The sequence below is a fragment of the Molothrus ater genome, chromosome 3 (assembly GCF_012460135.2).
Source record: "Molothrus ater isolate BHLD 08-10-18 breed brown headed cowbird chromosome 3, BPBGC_Mater_1.1, whole genome shotgun sequence".
In the NCBI taxonomy this organism is placed as follows: Eukaryota; Metazoa; Chordata; class Aves; order Passeriformes; family Icteridae; genus Molothrus; species Molothrus ater.
The window spans coordinates 42,612,880-42,633,132 of NC_050480.2; the positions used below are offsets into that span (position 1 = coordinate 42,612,880).

Genomic DNA, 20,253 nt, shown 5'->3' on the forward strand with positions numbered 1-20,253 from the left:
AAAGTACTCCTGATGTCATGAAATGTTACTGTTGACATGCACATTTGTAAATTCTCATTGATGAACTATTATAGTTTAGCATCTAGTAGATTTTTCTTTAATTATTAAAAAGACACTTTAATGTCAGTGCCTAGAAACCTGCATGTGATTTTTTCCAACAGCTGCTTTTTACAGTGGCTCTTAACGTGCTCATAAAATTTTGTAGTCAGTTATAGGAAGAACGTGTCAGTAACTGATACTCTGTTCTTTCTTTCAGTATTGTGTTACTATTTAGCATGAAACTTTTCTAGGGAATAAATTTCAAATTAAATAATTTGAAGCTGGTAAAAAGATTCAAATAAGATGATGTTTAAGCAAGTGTGAACATAACTGTAGAAATACTGTTGAAATTATTTTCATACTTTGATCTGTTTTATACAAGCGGAAATAGTAAGAAATGGTGTGTTTCTGTTGTTTCCTTAGTGAGAAAATAATTTGGGAATAGGAAGGAAGATGCAGACTAAAATGAATTTTTAGTCCTGTTTCATCTCTTTCCTATATTTGAATAAAAAAGGTTTATGGAGGTCCATTTTACAATGTTTTCATAGACTCTTTGAGAACTTTTTTTCCTCTTGAGAATGCATATTAGCATGGAACTAGATAGCCAGAAAGTGAATTAATGGGAAGCTAAGGAGGCATGAATGAAATACTGTGTTTTTTATCCCTGAGATGCATGTTGTTAACTTTCTGGTTTTGAAAACACAGATTAGATCCAAACGCAGAAGTTAGAGTGAGGTGACTTGAAGTTTGAAAAATCTTTAAATTGTTTTATACCAGTGAGAGACCATGTATCATGGTCCTATAAATATCATTACCTCTATTTCATTAAGTACTGGCAAGTGGGAGCTGCTTGGAAATTATGTTGTGGGATGATTTCCAGCAGTACAATAATTATATATAATAATATAATTCCTTATGTCAATGTAAAAACATAGTTTTATAAATAACATGACATAAATACAAGATAGCATATTTCACAAAGCTTAATATTGGGGCTGCTGCCTCTTTGGCTGCTGTTTGGTGCTCATTTAGGGCAAATTCTGCATGGATCCAACTGTAACAAAAAGAGCCCCCAGCTTTCCAGATTTGGTGCTAAGTATTCCTGTTGGGAATAAGTATGTTAGAGAGGGGACAGAGCCATCAGGCTGGAAGATGCCAGTGCAGACAGAAGGACACTTTCAGCCATCCATCTGGTTTATGTTAATGTGGATGCCTCGTTTTCATGCTCCTACTGTAGTCTGTCATTTCATTCAGAAGTATGGATGGACACATAGCTCTTGGTATGATGTTGAGTTCTTCCCCAGATGTGCTGCGTACAGCTCTTAACTTGTTTTTCTCTGGAAGGTAGCGGTGTTCCTGGTCTCTTCAGCTTTTCTGTTTCTGAGAATTGAGGTAATGGTTGAGGTAGAGACAAAAATAGCAATGCTCCTTTGTGCCTTCTCATGAAGGCTCAGTTTTTTGATGAATTGGAGTCCGATAGAGGGCTGCATCTTGTCAGATGATGTAGCTGGTTCCACACTTTCCTATTCTTGATTCCAGTAGCAGCCTGGCTTGATGGAACAGAGGCATATTCAGATTAATTCTACTTCACGATTGCAGTGTCTGGTTCCAGCATTCAGTGCTGTGTATGATCATGTCTTCCCACAGCACTCACTTTATACTCCATGAAATAAAATTTGCCACCATGTATACCAATACCAAGCAGTGTACTTTTTGGCATGCCTGTTAACTTGTTTGAAAAATAATGCTAATGAGTCCCCCAAACCAACACTCACATGGTCCCTCAGACTTCAGACAGCTCTGCGTTGTGGTTTGTCCCCAACCAGAAGCAAATGTGGACATTCTCTCTGCTCACGGTAGGGGAGGAGAATTGGAAAAAAAAAAAAAAAAAGTAAAACTTGCAGGTTGAGATAAGAACAGTTTAATAACTTAAGCAAAATAAAATATAATAGTACTAATGATAAAAATAACAGCAATAATAATGGTAATGAAAAGGAGAGTGAGAGGCATAAATCCCAAGACAGGCAAGTGATTCACAATACCTATAAAGTGATGCTTGCCACCCATAGACCAGTGCCCAGCCCATTTCCAGGCAGCTGTTGGTCCCTCCCACCCACCTCCCCCCAGTTCATTTGCTGAGTATGATGTTCTGTGGTATGGAATATCCCTTTGTCCAGTTTGGATCAGCTGTCCTGGCCATGCTCCCTCCCAGCTCCTGGTGTGCTTGCTTGTGGAGCATGGGAAACTCAGATGTCCTTGATTTTAGGCTAGCAACCATTCAGCAACAACTAAAACCATCAATGTGTTATCAACATCATTCTCTGCCTAAATCCAAAACACAGCACTGTACCAGCTGCTAAGAAGAAAATTAACTGAAACCAGGACATTATGCTTTTTGTCTTTTTTATCTCATTTTCAAGTCAGACTGCTGGATGTTACTGGCTTTCAGTGAACTTCAAGGGTAATTCATTGTAGCTGAAGTTCCAGCATGATATGTGACCAGACAGCAGAAAATCTTTTCTTCTGTTGGAGAAGTCAGTCATGAAACAACTTACTCTCTTTCACTCCTCTTACCTAAGCAGCTATCCCTGGAGCAGGAGAGAAGCTCAAGTTATCTCTTTGGCTGCTTCTTTTCTGTAGTTTTGTGCTCAAAGGAGACATGTTGGATGGAGAGCTGTGAAGAGAAGGTGCTATCACCCTGCAGAAAGGTTGTGCTGTGGTCTGGGGTGCATGAGAGAAAACACTTGTGGAAGGGGACAGTGATATCTCTCTCCGTTGTTACTACTGACTTGAAATGTTATTACTTTGGGGTTTATTTATTTGGGCTCCCCACCACTCCCTTTTTTTTTTTTTTAATTATTCCTGAGTTGTTCCATGGTGACTGATTAAGTGCAGGTACAAGAGGCACTCTGTCACTGAGAATTGCTCCTCCAAATGTATGTCTGTGGGGTCTCTCACCTTCTTCTAGCTGACATTTACCTTTCAGAATTATATCAATCATGTAGTTGTGTTATGCTTCATAAAAGCATTGACATGTGTTATTGCTTAAAAACAATAATTGCAATTCAAATGTGCTGGATTTCTGTAAAATGTTTGAGGAGATGGTAGACTGTCCCTCATTTGCAGTTTATTTTTTCAGAGGTGCAAACATACTGGCAGTCCTTCCAGAATCTTACATTTCTGTCATGTCTTTAGCTTTTTCCCTTTCCTTTGTGTGTAGGTGAATGATATTTATTTTCTTCAATTTCTTTTGTGGTGTTGAAATCACTTTGTATCCTCATTAATCACAGGGAGGAAGATTTTCAGCCTTGAATTCCACTACCATTGATAAATAATATGGTGGCAAATGCCTTAAGCTAAAATGCAAATTTTCACTTATGAATTATTAAAGGTAGTGCTGTAAGTATATGAAGAATTAATTTATAGATAATGATAAATAATGATCAGTCTATTCCTTGTTACATTTAGGCTAGTGTCAAATAGATATGCTTTATTATTAATGAAAAAATTACTCCTTTATTTGTACTACAATGAATATATATTTTCAGTGGGACTTAGACTTCTCTCTCTGCTTCAAGTATAAATAATACGAGCTATGAATGTACATAACCTCTGCCATAAATTTGAGAAAAACTGTGAGTAAAAAATTTGTGGACCCTTAACTTTGTCATATATTTTGAAGGGGGAAATATATTTTAAAAAGTTTAATTAATAACATATTTCTTGTTTTTTGGTAAAACTGCATAGATTTCAAGCTGTATTTTTAATCAATTTGTTGCTGGCAAATGGTATCAAAATCATGATATTTTACTTCAAGACTACTAAATGGGCCACAATCTGCCCAATACAGTAAAATCTGACAATGAGGTGTTATAATGGGCATGAGTTTGTGGCTAAATCTCTTGAAAATATATTTGATGTGCAGAGTACTATTTAGCTGTAACCATACAAGCAAAATTTTAAGAATAGAGGAAATTAGGCAAATATACTAATGTTTACACTAAGTAAAACCGATTCTATAGCTACTTTCTGCCTGGAGATTTAAAAAAAATTTTACTAGTTTTCCTGTGTGGGTTGTTGTACTTGATTTGGCTGGTATTTTGGCATTCACATCAAGCTGCTGGAGCTTCCCTGATGTCACTTTCTGTAGAGGATGAAGGATGCATGGAAGGAGAGAGCCCCAGAGGGCAAGATTAAGAAGGAAGATTTAAATGTTTTTGTTGCTGTCTTTTGAGGTAATGGTACTGTTCAGTGCCTCAAAGTGAAGTGTACATACTCAGTTCCTCATGACAGTGCACTGCAAGCGCATGACCTGTTCAGAGCACTGGCTACTGCAAGTTTCCTGCCCCAGTTTTCCCCCAGTGTGTTTATATGGGTGTGGATGCAGTGGCTAAAATTGCACATCTGTAGCAAGCATCACTGTGAGACAGAAGGAAAGACGGGAAAAGGAGCATCTTGCTCTTCAGTCACCTTCACAGAATCTCTGTCCCATGTCCTGGTTTAGATCAGAATCTCAGCTTTGATCTTAGACTATTAATTCCTTAGCTTTGTTTTCTCTGTATGTATTTTTTGAGTGAGCAGTCCTATTGGCTGCATGATTTTTGAGTTTCCTGGGAAGAGTTAGACTGACTTAACTAATATCAGCCAATGAGAACCCTCTCACTGGTATGGCTGTGTAAAATATGGCTCCCAGTGGTTGACAAAGTAACAGCTACTGTGTTCATTTAGGCAAACCAATTATTAAATTATCAAAAAGAGGAGTTTTAACATTTTGAGAGCATTAGCAGAATAAAATATCTTGACATATGTCTTGAGAATGTTTGTATGGCATACAATGTGACATCTCAATAACAAAAAAACAAACCACAGCAAAACAACAACAATAAAAAAAAAACCAGCCCAGGAGGGCGTTTTTCAATGCTGGCAGCTATGGATTATATATTAATTTTTAAATCAACCTTCTTATGGCATGTAGAAAGCAGTTACTTTTGTTACTGGGACTGAGGTCAGAGCTCACTGATAATGGTACTTGTAATGCCTGTGTTTTTGTATGTTCTTCTAAATTTTCACTGCAGACTTACAGACATTTTTGCTGTCATGGGAAGCTGCAGCAGGTAGGGTGTCTTTGGCTTTTGGCTTTGTATCTGGTGCCATTTCCTTATAGCCTCAGTTTTGATATAAACTTCTCCTCTGGGAATTCAGATCCATTCAGTATGTATAAAACTTTCATATGCAATATCATACCTTTTTCCTTGCTGCCCTCTGAAATGTAACAGCAGGCTCCAGATTCTAATGAAGATTTTCTCACCTTCATGTTTTATTAAGGCTCCTGTGCTTTGATGCTTGGGATGAGTTCATGTGGATAAAGGTGGACTCAAGTCTTGATACCTTAGAATAATCTGAATATTTGCCAGTTTTCCAATTGATTTTGTCTTGCTTATTTTGCTGCTTTGTTTTGCCTGTTTGGAAACATGACAAATTAGGGTAATGAAATTTGTGCTGTTGTTTCCCAGTAAAGCTCTGGTAAGCCATATGATCCTACAAGTTGTAAAGCATGTTTATAGTTATTTAATTGTAAGACAGAAGTGGAAAATAGGGTTTTAGCTGGGACTTAGAAATGAAGGACTTTCAGTCTGTTAAAAGGAAACAAGAAAATGTCACCTTTAAATGAGGAAGAGGTTGGATGAAACTATCATAGCCTTGGGACTAAAGAAACCACCAAAAAACCAAATGCAAAGCAAGACTACCATGCTTAGCAATGTTCAGTCTTTAAACCTGAGTTATTTGATAAACTATTTTCCAAAATTTTGGTAAGTGCAAGCCTCCCTTTGGTACACCTGCCCTCATAGAGCCACTTGAGTTTGCAACAGCGCCTTTGCTCCAGGAGAATGGCTGTGGGTGTTTGGTGGAAGTGCTCCTGTTCTTTCTGGCATTCTGGAGGAATAAAACCTCTCCTGGCAGCTGCTGGTGGTGGTTTGCCATCTTCTGACCAGTGTAAACACTTGCATCCTGTTCTTGCTTCCTTGTCTTGAAGAAACCGAGCAGCAGGCAAAGTGTTCTCTTTTAAGGCTTTGTGACCAACACTTCGACTCCCAGTCAAAAAGATGTAATGCCATAATTCAGGATATTCTGATGTGGATTTGATTGTTTGGATTGTATGGTAATATTTGAAAATAAACTTTTCAATTGATCTGTTGTGTCTAAGCAACAGTGTATCATATTGTGTAAACAAAACCAAAAAGAAACCCTTACATCTGAATAATGCTGGTGGAATTATAAAGTGATTTCAGGAGTCTAAAGTCATTACACATACCTCAGAAGCTGATGAGACATTTGTGTGACTGGATTTGTTTTATGTTGATATTTGCTTCAAGGCTAAATCTTCTAAGTGCCTTTACTTACTAAATACCTTTACTTATTAGATCATATCACCAAATTTTTGCTAATTTAGGATGATATCACAGCTTAAGCCCTATGCTAAAGATTTTCTTTCTTTTATTGGGCAATTCTATATGAAAATTATTTTTATCAAGAATTCTTTAGCTTGAAGTGTGGTGGTGGGGTTTAGTTTTTATGTGTATATTTTGGTTTGGTTTTTTTCCCCCCAGCCAAGTATCTCAATCATTAAAATTATTCTGGTACAGTTATGTAAATGTAGCACTGTTACTATACTGCTATTTAAAATAATTTAATGGCTGAGTATCTCACTGTCATTTTCTATTTATTACAAAAGACTTCTTTGCAAAGTAAGGAAACATTCCTCTCCAGCTGCTTATAAAAGTGGTTTTCAGAACAGTTAAGTGGATAAATGTTACTAGGCTACACTCTAAACCACTTGGGAGTTGAACTTTTTACTCTGTATCCCTGTCCAAAGGAAGCAGACATTTTTAAAAACTCCAGAATAGTGTAAGCTGGTGCTGCCAAGGGCATTCCACCTGTCTGTGACATTTCATTCTTCAGGGAGAGACAGAGTGGAGGGTTGTGACTTCTGAATGGATTCTCTGAGAAGAACATCTCCCCATGGTCTTTGCTTGAGGTGCAGGCCATTTAAGAAATGCAATGTGTCATTCATAAACAACCTTTGGTGCTTGTTACTAAAACCAGCGCAGGGCTGCTTTGTTCAGGGAGGAAATACTTCAGGGTCCAGCAGGTTGATGGCCTCTATTTGAAATGTACTGTGTGTTGAGGGGTCCTCCAAAAGAAGAAAATGGTCTGATAGGTCACACTGCAACAATCATTGAATTACAGTGTGACATTATTTGAACCCTAAGGAACAGGTTTCCTGAAAAACTGTAAATAGTATCAATAATTAAAGAAAATACCATTTCTCTGTGTGTGTAAGGTTAAATCAGCTACAATTATTATTCTTGTAATATTAATGATATGATGCTTGCAAAGCAGTTTTTCTTTTTTTTTTTTTCCCTTTCACTTACTGTTGGGAAGTATAATTGCCTAATTTTCCAGGATTGCTGTGTGAGCTACTGATGTTGCAAGTGTCTGTCTCATTGTCTTTTTCCTCTTTCTTCCCCTGCCCCCACGAAACATGCAGGAAGTAATTTTGGCACTGCAAGAGATCTTGCAGAAGAAATAAGATCATTAACATCTGAGAAAGAGGGACTGGAAGGACTTCTCAATGAACTGTTGGTTCTGAGTGCCAGAAATACGCGAAAATTAGAGAGAATTAAAGATGATTACACCAGACTGAAACAAGAACTTGAACAAGGAGAGACTGCCTTTGGTGAGTAGTTTACAGATTGTTACAGCTTTTTGCTCTGACCTGAACTCCTGAGGATGTGCTGGGTTTGATGAATCATTCTGCATTTCACAAAACATACTGATTGTCCTGAAGAAAGTCTGGCAATGACCTAGAGAAGCAGTATGTTCAATATCCTCTCATCCTCCCCCCAGAGTTGGGGGGGCCATGAGGAACAGGGGATACCCCAGCAATATACCACTCTAAAAAATCTGTCTTAGCCCAGTTCTCAAAGCCTTTCTTTTCTAAGCCCATTTTTGTCACAGTGATGATGGGGCTGTGCTTGTGCCCCATACAGTGGAACACGAAGTCCTTATGCAGAATCAGTAGATGTGTCTGGCTGTGACAATAGGAACATGTTTGGTATATAAAACCAAATGTTTAGTGCATACATATATGGCACATTTGGTGGTGGGTATGAATGTATGGGGTGCAAGAGACTTTCAGAATCAGACTTGATTCTGAAAGCAAGAATTCTCATAGTAAACTTGTGTTTGAGGGGGAGTTTAAACAACTTGCCAAGTGCTGCTCTCACACAACAATGAGCAGTGTGCTTGGGTTGTAGTGTCATGGTGGAATTGGGGAGGTTGTCTGTGATTACTGGGAAAGGTAGTGACAAATTATCAAACAGCAAAGTCATTCCTAGACTTGACTTACTCTCTTGCCTGCTGTACTCACTCCTGGAATTGAAGCAGATAAAATGGCCTTGCTGCTTGCTTAAGTGAAAAGGCTCAGTAACATTTGATTGACTACAAATGTACAGTTACTGTAATTATCTCTGAACTAAATACAATCCTGAGAGCTACTTTAAAGCTTTAGGATTTTGAAATGCCTTTCGTTTTTCAGGATCTTATGAGCAGTAGGCTGGGTGGAGACAGGAAGGTGCATCTGTTTTAGAAGCATATGAAGCTTCTTCAAAGGCAAGCAAATAAGCAGAGCTATCTTAGAAACAAAAAGATTTGTAGGCAGCTGGATAAATCTAAGACAATGTTTTAAAAATGCAAAGAATAATATATATACACACACAATTCTAGATAAGAACTTGCTTTTCTAGAATCTAGATTAAATTTTAACAAATTATTCCTCAAATTTAGTGTATTGTGATAAAAACCCATAAATGCGCATCAGGCAGTGCTACTTCTTTCCTGGATTTTCAAGAGAGTTGAAAAGGATTCTGACCTTCTAAACAGCCCATTTTGTTTCTCTTTTATTTTAGGACAATTAAACTTCCTATAATATACATGTACATTCTCATTTGTGTTTAATTTAGTGAGGTTTTAAATCAAGCCTGTGCAAGACGCTTGCTGAAGCAACAGAAATGGTATAAGATCATAGACTCTTTTTTTCCCTTTTGCATTTATACAGCTGAAAGGAGATAGCTTCTTTATCTGACCTCTAGTGTCCCACAATTGGTGACAATAAATTTCAAGATACTGGGTGTTTACTCTGTAGATTTTCCTTTAATTTACTGTGATTCTGTAGGTATAAGGAGAAATTTATCCTTGTGTTAAAATAAAATACTGTCAAGCAGATGCTAGTTAGAGATACATAAATCGAAACCTGACATCTTCCCTTTTCATCCTCCCTGCCTCCTGTACATGTGATGAACCCTATTTTCTCCTTTAAAAAATGAAAATATTTGAGAACACTGGCATGGGTTTGATACCAACACATTTAACTGAATGTAAGCTTTCAGTTACTCTCTGGAAAACAGTATGCAGATGGTGTCTTGAGGAAAAGAGGCCACCTTTATGGAACAGTGTTATTTTGCACAGCACTTATATGTTTATAGAATAAAGCATAAAGAATTGGAATACAATTTTTTGCCATTTGTTTTTGCTGTTGTTTGAAAGAACTGGAGGTAATTGTGTTGGCTTTGTCTGCACTGTGAAAGGTGTGATTTGAGTTGGGGCAGCTAACCTGACTTGCATCACAGCCCTAGGCCTGGTGTTTCATGTATGCCAATAAAATCTGTGTTGCTGCAGAGAAAGGCAATTCTGCCTTTTCTTCTGTTCTCTTCAGTTCCTGCCCAACTGTGCACTAGATTAGGGTTAGGTCCTATACGTGTCTATTTCTGTGTCATCTGGCACTTGAATTGTTGTTTTGTGCCTGTGAGCTTCTTGAAAACTTTGATTTTTTTTTTAACTGAACTTAATATTCTTTTGTATGGAAAACATTAGACAAAAAAATTAAATGCTAAAATATGTGTGTGTGTTTGTCTTTATCTTGTATATAAATTGGTCACCTATTTTTTATTTCATTAATAACTGTTGATTTTTCACAGTAATGCAGATATAAGGAAGCAGACGTCAAGGGAAGAGACTTAATCACACAATAATCAGAGCTGGAATTTTAAATAGGACACATCATTAGCATGTTAATGAATTTTCTCACTCTGTGCCAGCTGCCCAAGTATAAAAGATATTGCAGATGTAGTGCAAAAATCAGGCTTGGCTTACTGCACTGAGAGCTGTCAGTGCTCTCTATGAAGGGAATTTGACAAAAAAATCCTTTCATATTTTTAGAGATGCTAAAAAATATGCTTTTCATGTTGGATAATAGAAGCATTGACAAGCAACACTAAGTATTAGCATTTTAGGATGAATAGTACTAACTTGCCCTTTAGACATTGACTTTCTTCTGAGGCCATCAAAATGCTGCTATAAAAGTGATCAACTTTTATTGCCACTTTACAATAGGAAATCCAGAGATGTAGGGGTCATGTAATTTTACCTGGAATGGTGGTGAAACAGTTTCCCAGGTAGTCTAGCATCAATCCTGATTGAATCAATCCTTGCAATAAACATGTGAAACCAAGCGGTGCTGTTGATTCTGTGTGAGCTTTATATTCTTCTGGACCACAGACATGATGGTTCTGGGGAAATTGCTGAAGATCTTGTGCTTGGTCATTGAGCAGACCTGTCTTATAAAGTCAGAAGGATCTGTTATGGCAAAGAAGAGAAGTGATTTTACAGCCCCAAACAACCAAACTTGTGTTCCAGACAAGTGAAGCCTAATTACTTGCCTGTCTGCCAAACTGTTGGATTGTGCGTATAAATCCTGGCTTGGGTTGATTGGCATTTGTAACCCAGGGCTGGAAATGAAACCTACCCTCTTGTTGTGATTTCCTCATCACCAGTACTGATGGGCAAGTTTTCCTGTCTCGTCTGCTGAGTTTTTTCCTGGCTGCTCTCAGCCTTTTTCTGCCCCTATTACACTTTTGGGAAAGCACCTCCTGTAAGTAATGTGTGTACACACACAGCTAGGGGACACCGTGCTTCCTGAGCTAATTGCTAGGTTGTGCTTGCCAAGTCATGTTAAGTAGAATTTCTATACTGCATTAATTTCTAGAGGAAATATAAAATAAAGGCTTTCATGCACATGAAAATAGCTTTGTAACCCTTTTAAAAAACACCAAAACCCAAACTACTGTTTGAAGGCTGATATTTCAGTCTCTCTGTTCAATTCTTGTTTCCATCCTTGACTTTTATTGTCTTAGAAATTGCTAGTGTAAGTCTGAAAGCTCTTACCAGTCTGCTTGTACAGTTCAATTTCTGGAATTGAACAGATAGGTTTATTAAACAACAAACTAGATGTAGCAGAGGGGTTTCTTGAGAAGCTTGGGAAATTTCTATATCACACTCAGTTTTACTTTCTTTTGTTCAACACACACGCTCTGCATGCTTGCACGGAATATCTCGCAGTGTTTTGTCCTTTTAACAGGAGAAAAACCTATTGGAGTTCATTTTCTTAATCTGCTTTATTAAAAAGAAAATAAACCCCAATGTTTTGGCTTTAGAATTCTAATTAGGAATAAATATGTTCAGAATGTACTTCAAAGAATAATAAAAATTCTGCTATTTTTATAGTCATTGTTCCAAAAGCTGAACATTTGACTGTTGTGAAGGATGCAATTAATTAGTCTGAAACTTAATATTGTGTGGACAGCAGAAACCACTAGTGGTGCTGCTTAATGTAATACTCACTATTGTATACTGAAATATTTATGAAAAGAAGGTTCTGTGCTTCATATACAATTGTGTAGGATGTGATTTATCAAAGTGTTAATGACCATTTGCTACAAAGCAGTCTTATTCTATTTCAAAGACATTTTTATTCTGATAGATGCAACACAGAAAGTCTTACAATAGAAACACATGCAGTGTACTTTGCTCTAAGAAACCTACCTTTTTTGTTTGTTTAAATATTTGTTTTAATGATAGCTTTAATACAAAAGCGTCTCTATTTTTCTTCCTAACTGGTGTTTGGAATACTATTTGAAGCTGTCTAAAGATTATTAACAATTTTACACCATTTTTAAGTGTTGCAAAAAATACCAACTAAGTATGACATAAACTCACGTGCCTATGGCATAACCAGAATGATTCCATGTTTTTTTAACTGATTTTTCAGGTGGTGGTTTTAATGTTCTTCCTCAGTGATAGTTTTTCTTCACCAAACAGGCTTTCCATATTGTTTCTATAGTTCATCCTCTGTCTGAGCAATTATGTGATTCTAAAGTGAAGAGCTGAACCTTTTGATTGCTTCTGTTTAAATAAATCATTAAAGGAGAGCCCACATAGTGTGTAACAGATGGGCTTCCATGAGGGAGAAGAAGCTTCTCTGAGTCTTTTTGTATCTCTACTTCTAATCTGGGCAAGGTCATTAAGTTCTGCTTGTCACACCTTTATGAAATGCTTGTTGTCACTAAAGTGAGTGGTGCAATTGAATGGCTTATTGCTTATGTCTATGGCCATCTCTACTCAGACAGTGGTCCTGCAGGATTTAGCCAGTTGTCCCTCTGTTTAGCTTTCACAGAAGGTGTAAAACCCTTGGTGATGCAGGGATGGACTGGCAGTGTAGCTGGTAGCATCCTTTACTCTGAGCTGATGTTCAGTTGGTGCTCCAGAGTAGCACTTGGCAGCCTTTTGTTGGGCAGTGTGGAAAAATCATATCCACATAGAAAACCAAAAGGATAAAACAACAGCAACAGCATACCCCCCAAAAAGCTCAGTCTTGCAGAGCTCCTTTTGTGTTGTCTTGGGCAAATACAGCATGAGTAGTTACCCTCTCTGCTCATTAGTATTCTCTCTGCTGTTTCATTTGAAAAATTGGCGTTCCTGTATTTGCATGGACTTGCATTCTTATGCTTACTCTGTGCTTATTTGTGTTTCACTGATTGTGAGCATTGGTCTCATTTTCTTGGCTCATTTTAAAGCACCTGGGATCTTAGAATTAAAGTATACACATATACATCTTTTGGTCTTATAATTCTGTAATGGGAGTAACTGCATTTCAAGTTGCTACCAAGCTTTGAGGATGAAATTCAGACTTACGATTTTCATTCCACGTCATGCTTCCACAAAATCATCCTCATCATCTTTGTTAAGTAGTATTTAACTATAAGTAGTGAAAGGGTTTTTTGTTATGTTGTTTATTTTTTTGATAAACACTATCAATAGAATTTAGTAACATAAAAAGAGTAAATTCTGCTAGTTACACATCCTGTAACTAAAATCTCAAATGCATTTTAATTTTAGACATCAATTTTTGTCATGATTGAAAAGATTGGAAGCCAGTATGTTTAAGCATAATTAAGTTTGCCATATGTCTTAAGTCACTTGTAATTGTGTTTCTTATAATGGTGATTTTAAAGGTCATCTAGTCTGGTGTTGTTCATTTAAGTATGTAAAATACTTTGTTTTTACTTGGAGCATACAGGTTTAGTCTGTATAAATGCAATGGAGGTACTAAGTTTAATCTGGCCTTTCTGTATAATTAGATGCAAATGTGTGTAATGCAGAAAATATGAAATATTCAGGCAACTTGAACTGAGAAAGCAGCTTGGTTCAAAGCCTGCCAATATCTGTAGAGATCTTTGATCAGGGCATTTTTCTGTTGATGCTCAAAGGTGAGCTTCTCTTCTATCTCTTTCTTCCAAGATATGATGGCAATAACCAATATTGAAATGTTTTATGTACCTGTGTAATACTTTTTGGACAGCAGTATGAGGTAATTACAGAACAGTAGCTCCTGAAATGACCCAATACTGATGCTGCAGTCATAGAGGTGGTTATCTACCAGGTGCAAGGAATAAAGCTTGGGCTGAAGTTTTAATGCTGGATCTCTTCAGGGAATATGATGTCATCTTCCACTAGGATAAGCATAAAGACATCAAAGTTTTGTAAGTTTAAGGCCACAGAAATACAGAGTGGCTCTGTTGTAGTCATGGAAGTACAATCTGGTGGTGAATAGTGTCACTGAACAGCTTCCTACTGCAATGGGAGAAGGGCAACCTCCTGCCTATAATGCAGTGTGGACACTTTATTGTGCTGGTGTGCAGGCAAACAAGCAGACAGAAAATTCTGTAAAGGCAACTTATTCCTTTACATCTGAAATGCTGCTGCCAGCTATATGCATGGTGCATTAGACTTTTGGAGTGGGCGTCGTATCAAATTATTCTGGTTTGCCGTCTATGCTCCAGGTTTCTGCACTGCTCAGCTTTTTAGCTCAGCTTCTTCAGCTGACAGCAATGCAGCAGAATAAGTAGGAAGAAGCAACACAGATGAGTGAAATCTGGAATAAATGTGGAAATGCATACCACCAATTTTAATCATTCTTCATTCGATTCTGGTTTTGTAGCTGCATCTTCTGAGGTGCTGGGCTCAGATTGAAAATTCACATTGTTGTTTTTTTTTTGTAATGGCTATAGCTGGTTTGAAAAAGAATGAGATGCTAAGATGCCAGAAAGCTAGGATTAAGAAAGAGAGAAAAAACAGATATCATTGGCCAGATAGAGCAGGTTCCCAAATGTAATTAAAACTCCTTTAGCATGACACTAGCCCTGGTGACAACCAACAAGCGCTCTTTAGTTTGCCACTTCTGGAGTTCAGATATATCATGCTAGGAAATTTGTAACTCTCTTCCTGATAAATATATAGCTGCTGTTCTTAATGTAATATTAAGAGAATTCCAGTTTTGTGAGGAAGATGTTGTGTCTGATGAGTTGCTCAGAGGCAGGAAGAAAGGCCTGTTTGTGGGCCTGGTGGTGGGGTGCTCAGAAGAGGACCAAGACAAGTGGTGACATGGAGTGACACTTAGCAGATAGGATGAAATTATTTTGCAAAGAAAGGTAAATACTGCTTTCCTTGTCTCACAAGGAGGCACTTGGGGAATTGATTTTGTGTTTCTGTTAATTTTGCCATTACATACAGGTACTGGCTGTATATATTTTGGAAGTATGAAAACTTAAAAACCTCAAGTTTTATTGGAAAAGTCAATGAACAGTTGATCTGCCATTCACAGGTTTAAGTTATGTTCGTTTTGGGTTTTGTTCTCTGTGTCATACAGCATGGTTTTGCTTCTCTTTTTCTTTAAATTAGGGGTTTTTGTGTGTGTGTGTTGTTGTTATTTTGTTGTTTTTTTTTTAATGTTGTTCAAGTTATATCAACATTTCATGATATTTTCAGGTCCCAGAAATGTGCAAAGGGCTCATTAGGATACTTTGCCTCATTTAGTTTCTCTTGAGGATAAGTACAGAGATGGATAGAATATTTAAGAAATAGTGTTAATTTGTTTTCAAGTAGTACTCAGTGAAAGCAATCTCAAGCAGTTAGCCTTTCAAATATTCAGACTTTCTGCAAATTGAAGATAAAATTAGTAAAGTATTTTATATTCAGTTAATGTTTTTGATTTTATTTAATTTTCTAGCTGTAAGCAAGAAAATGTTGGTTTGGGTCATCTGGGATCACTGACATAAAATTGATGTGCTAGATGAAGAGTATACTGCAGCAGAAGCAGAGTGAAGATACTGTTTAACCTTTTAATTGCAGATGTTTTTCAGATGTGTGTATTTTGGTTCAAAATTTTATCACTTAGTACCTCTCCACACAAAAATTTTCGTCTGAGAGTTTTTACGGTGTTCTCAAGTTACAGTGTACAAATCTAATTCTATGCTTGCATAAATGCATGCAATTTATAAAGAATTACACCTCCTTGCATTATTGGTAAATCTATCTTACTGACTGAAGTCAGAAACTTCTTTTTCTCAGACATTGCCTTTCATCTTTACTTTCATTTAGACTGGCAATATTCAGATATAGCATCTAAAATTATGTACATCTAAGCAAAATAAACCCCAATAAATACAATTCCATTTGGAATACAAGGTGTCCCTCATGAAATACGGGATTTTTTCCTCCAGTTTTTGTTCCTTCAGATTCTCAGATGTCATTTCTGCCTCATTCTTTCTTGCTTTTTTTGGTTTAAGGTTTTCTTTGAGGTATACAATAGTAAAGATACAACCTAAATGAAAGTTTCTATAGAAGATTTTGTAAAATATGGACGTTACCAGCCTTGACTGAGTATTCACTTAATTAACTATTTTAAAGTGAATGAAATTACTGTCTGCTGTGTAGTTTGTTCCTTCAGTCACCACAGGGTGATTGCAATCCATGCATGCTTGCAGGCTTAATACCCACAGATATGCAGAAGTATAACTAAATCTGGAGTAATGGATAATATTTAGCAAAAGGTGGGGGAGTATAATACCTGATGATAAATCCAGAAAAAACCTACTGAAAATTCTAATCCTTTCTAGAAGAGCTGTGTTTTTCTCTAAAATTAATTTAATGCTTCATGTATTATGGTAAAGAAGTCTCTACAATAGAAAACCTCTTCCAATTTACACCTTTTACCAATATAGACAAGTAGAAATACAGAGAATTTAAATGGAAGAAAGAGATTTTTTTTCTGACTTTGATTCCCCAAAGAAAATGTATTTACATCTTCTCTAAGCTTTTAGTCTTTTTCTGTACTTCCATTAAATCCTAACTGATTACTCTGAGGCAATGGAAATCTTATTATTTAGAGCAGAGTTAAGTACCTTCCATCTCTGGTTCAGGAACTGAAAGTTTTCACCCAAGAATTTTCTTTCTCTGTCCTTGGAGACATAAACAAAAGGCAGAGAAAGGCAGAGAACAGAGGGATTACTAATGCCTGCAGTTAGGAGCTGGAACTCCGTGTCCTTCAATTTGATTTCTGCTCTTGCTTGAACAGGAACAGAGGCAGTTTGCTGATGTTTCAGTTGACTTGGGCCGCAGTTTCCTTGTACAAGGTGGGATGTAACCACTGCTCCTGTTACAATCCTGTTGTGAGCTGTGAGCTCCACACATTCTGTATTTGGGCACGGGACACGATAGCAGCAGGTGACAGTATAAGGCCCAGGGATTTTGTCATCTATAATTGCAAAGAATCTGTGGCCCATGTGCAGCAGGTGCTTGTGATCAGTATTTCTGATGGCCTGCCAGATTTCTACTGATAGGCTGAGATCATGTAAGACATGTAAGAAATTCACAGAACTGGATATTTCAAACACTACTTTTTTTGTCGTTGCGTTTGAACCTGGTTTCTTTCTTTATGCAAAAATATTGTAGTAGAATATAGTTAAAACTTTGGTGCTAACTGAAAAGGAGATTCGCTCATCAAATTTGTGGATGATATCTTTGGTTTGATGTGCATGTTGAAGGCTTGGGTAAAGATAAACAGGCATGTTTGCCAAGCTGCATAAGATTAAACAGTTCATTACCTGTTGGAATTATCAGCTGCAAGACACCTTGCATAATTTGGACTACAACCTTTATATGCTTTTGGCTGGATTATACCTCTTATCTAGTGAGGTGCATTGAAATATAATTAACAATGTGAGATGGAAATGACAGGCTGAAACTATGTGTATTTTTGTGCAGATAAACAATTCTGTATCTGGATCAGAAGTCATAGAAACATTTTATCTACCAATTTTTTCCCACTTCCTGTGTTCTAAAACATTGTACAGAGAAAAATAATCTGTGCTCTGTGCCAGAGAAGAGCAAATAGGCACCAGCCACATCTCCTTGTAGGATTGACCTTAAGAACCTTTGGAAAATGTTGAATCCTGCAGAAAACAGCAGCTGTTTTAGATTTTTCATAATCTTAATTTTAAATGTTTTGTTGGAGAGAGAATTTTGAAAATACATGGAGGCAGGGATTCTGATCCATTGATACCAGTAAGGGTTTTGCCTCCAGTTTCAGCAGAGTTCAGGGTTTCACCTTTGGCATTCCCCACACTGAAGCTGCAGAATCTGTTTCTGAGCTGAGCTGCTTGGATGCAGATCATCTTACTTTCATCAAAGTGCAGTCCACATAAGAAAGCGCAGGACTTGGTCAGAAAATCTTTCCACTAGGAAATCCTTCAGCTTTATGAGAAAATGATAAATTTTGAGGTTAGTAGTCCTTGTCTACTAAAGAAGAATCCAGGTATTTTATTGTGCGTGTTTAAGCTAAAAGCTAATTGCTGTTGATTTTAGTTCAGTGAACTTAACAGCCCTTTGACTTTTACAGTTAAATTATTATTGTAGGATATTGTTTCTCTGTAGTTAGGAGAAAATTATTTTTTGCTAGTCGGAGCATGTGCAATGTGGAATTTCCAACAGAATCACCTGTAGCATTTGTTCTTGTTACTGCAGCAAAAAATGACCCAAATGAAATGTATTGCTCTTGTATTTTCAGGTTTCCAGTGTGCAATCTTCTAGGTATATGTATGTCCTTGATCTAGTTCTTAATCTGTTTAGATGTTCCTTGGTCTAGTGATCAAAATAAAAATTTTCTTGTGCCGGCAGAAAAATGTTAGAAGTGTGAAGTTTATCCACTTCTATTCAGTACCTCTGTGAGAACTGGTGTAACATTTCATTGTTTATTAGCTCATGAAGTGGTCAGCCACATCCTTAGGTGGAAGGATATAATTCCAGTGGGAGACATGCCCTCTAAATAAGCTGTAGACACTGGCATCAAAAATGGTGTTGTTGTCCTTTTCAGTACCTTAGATTGCAATGCAAAAACATAGATATGGAGATTTATTAGATTAGCTCTTTTTTCTCCATATCCTTTCTTATGTAGTAAGTAATGACAATCTGGGGAAAACCTGAAAATAACAAAATTCTAGACAGGAGCACAACAATACTTTCAGCTTTGTACAATTCCTTCAGCTTTGCTGAACTGAGTTTTTGACAGCTTTTGGCAAGTACTTGGCTTAGTCTTTTGCCAGCCCAAAAAAGCATGGATGGTGTGTCAGTATTGTAGTCCAAGGATGCTTCAAGAGCAAATTGGCCAATACTCAAAAAGATTTTGCCTGCAACCTGTCTGTGGTATGGATTATAGACCAGAGGAAAATGATAAATAAAGCCCATGTGTCCTAACAGTTCCTGCCAATGAGGCTGGTTAAAACCAGTTGTAGATATGAGCCATCTTTGTTCAGTTTAAAGAACAGAAGTCTGAGATCCTTTGGTTACAACCTTCAACTACCCGCTCAGAGACCAGAACTTGATAGTGGAAAGATATTTGTAGTGATAGACAAAAGCAGAAGTGATCATTTCTAATGGCTGATAATTGAAACTGACAACCTTAGATTAAAAAAAAGAAAGCTTTTAAACTGACAGGACAATTGTCTTTAGCCAGAGTTTAGCAAAGATTTTAATGGAAATGCCCAATAACTGGGGTTTTTGGTGTGTAGCTGCAGCTGGAATCAGTTCAGAAAGATCTTTTTGTGTTTTGCAGATGAACAGGATCATCAAAAGCAATAACCCCTTTTAGACTTGTGTTCTGGATCTGTTGTTTTATAAATAGAATGATAACTAGAGAAGTTAGTCCTGTTTTGGTATTTTTTTTTAGATGAATAAAAAATGGCAAATTTTTTATTCACCTAAAAATGCAAAATTGCTTGTTCAGCAATTTTTTATTCACCAATGCAAAATGGCAACATTTTCTGTTAGTGTTAAAATTAATTGGGTTGTGCAGTAGTGCCTGGTTCTCTTCCTTCCCACTTTTTTTTTCTATAATTTTTAATTTACTAGCTCACAATACTTTCAATCTCTGCATGGTTTATTTCTGTCTCCATCTTATGCTATGTGAAATTGTTTTCATGCAATTCAGTAAGTCATTGAAATCCTGCTTGTCTGAGCTAATCAAATGGAGCACAATTTCACACCTTTTCCAGGACAGTGTACAGTTCACCAAGACCACACTCTCTACCTGATTTATTTATTCTTAAAAGAAGATGCCATACAGAAGCCTTCTCTGACTCCATTCCTCCAAGGCCCAGGATGTAGGAGTTTCCTCATTCTTATGCTGCTTGCATTTTGCCTCTCATGGTGACCCCTGCTGAGGTTACTTATGTGGCATAAGAATGGATTGATTGGGGAAATGGAGACCACAGGAAAACACAGAACTCTAAAAGCACAGAGCATTTTACAAGCTGTCTGCCTGACCTTGAAAACCAATGGTCTAAGTGGAAGACCTATTCACAATTTTGCAGGATAATGGACCAGGGCAGCAGGATCTTTTCCTATGTTTGAATACTTTGTCACCGGGCTAAAATGCTGAACTGCAGCTCAGAACCATCAGAGTATACATTTATTAGTTTAGTT

At 37.1% G+C, this 20,253-nt stretch overlaps 1 protein-coding gene across 2 annotated transcripts in view; it reads left to right on the top strand.

The window, feature by feature from the left end:
* DISC1 (DISC1 scaffold protein) overlaps positions 1-20,253 on the top strand; it is a 190,305-nt gene that overhangs the window by 86,092 nt on the left and 83,960 nt on the right. For both annotated transcript variants that reach the window (XR_004979961.1, XM_054514371.1), the window contains one exon: positions 7,589-7,777. Coding sequence is in view for 1 of the 2 variants with exons in the window: in XM_054514371.1 (XP_054370346.1) it covers positions 7,589-7,777 (189 nt within the window). In the remaining variant the exon portion in view is untranslated. The remainder of the gene's footprint in view (positions 1-7,588; positions 7,778-20,253) is intronic.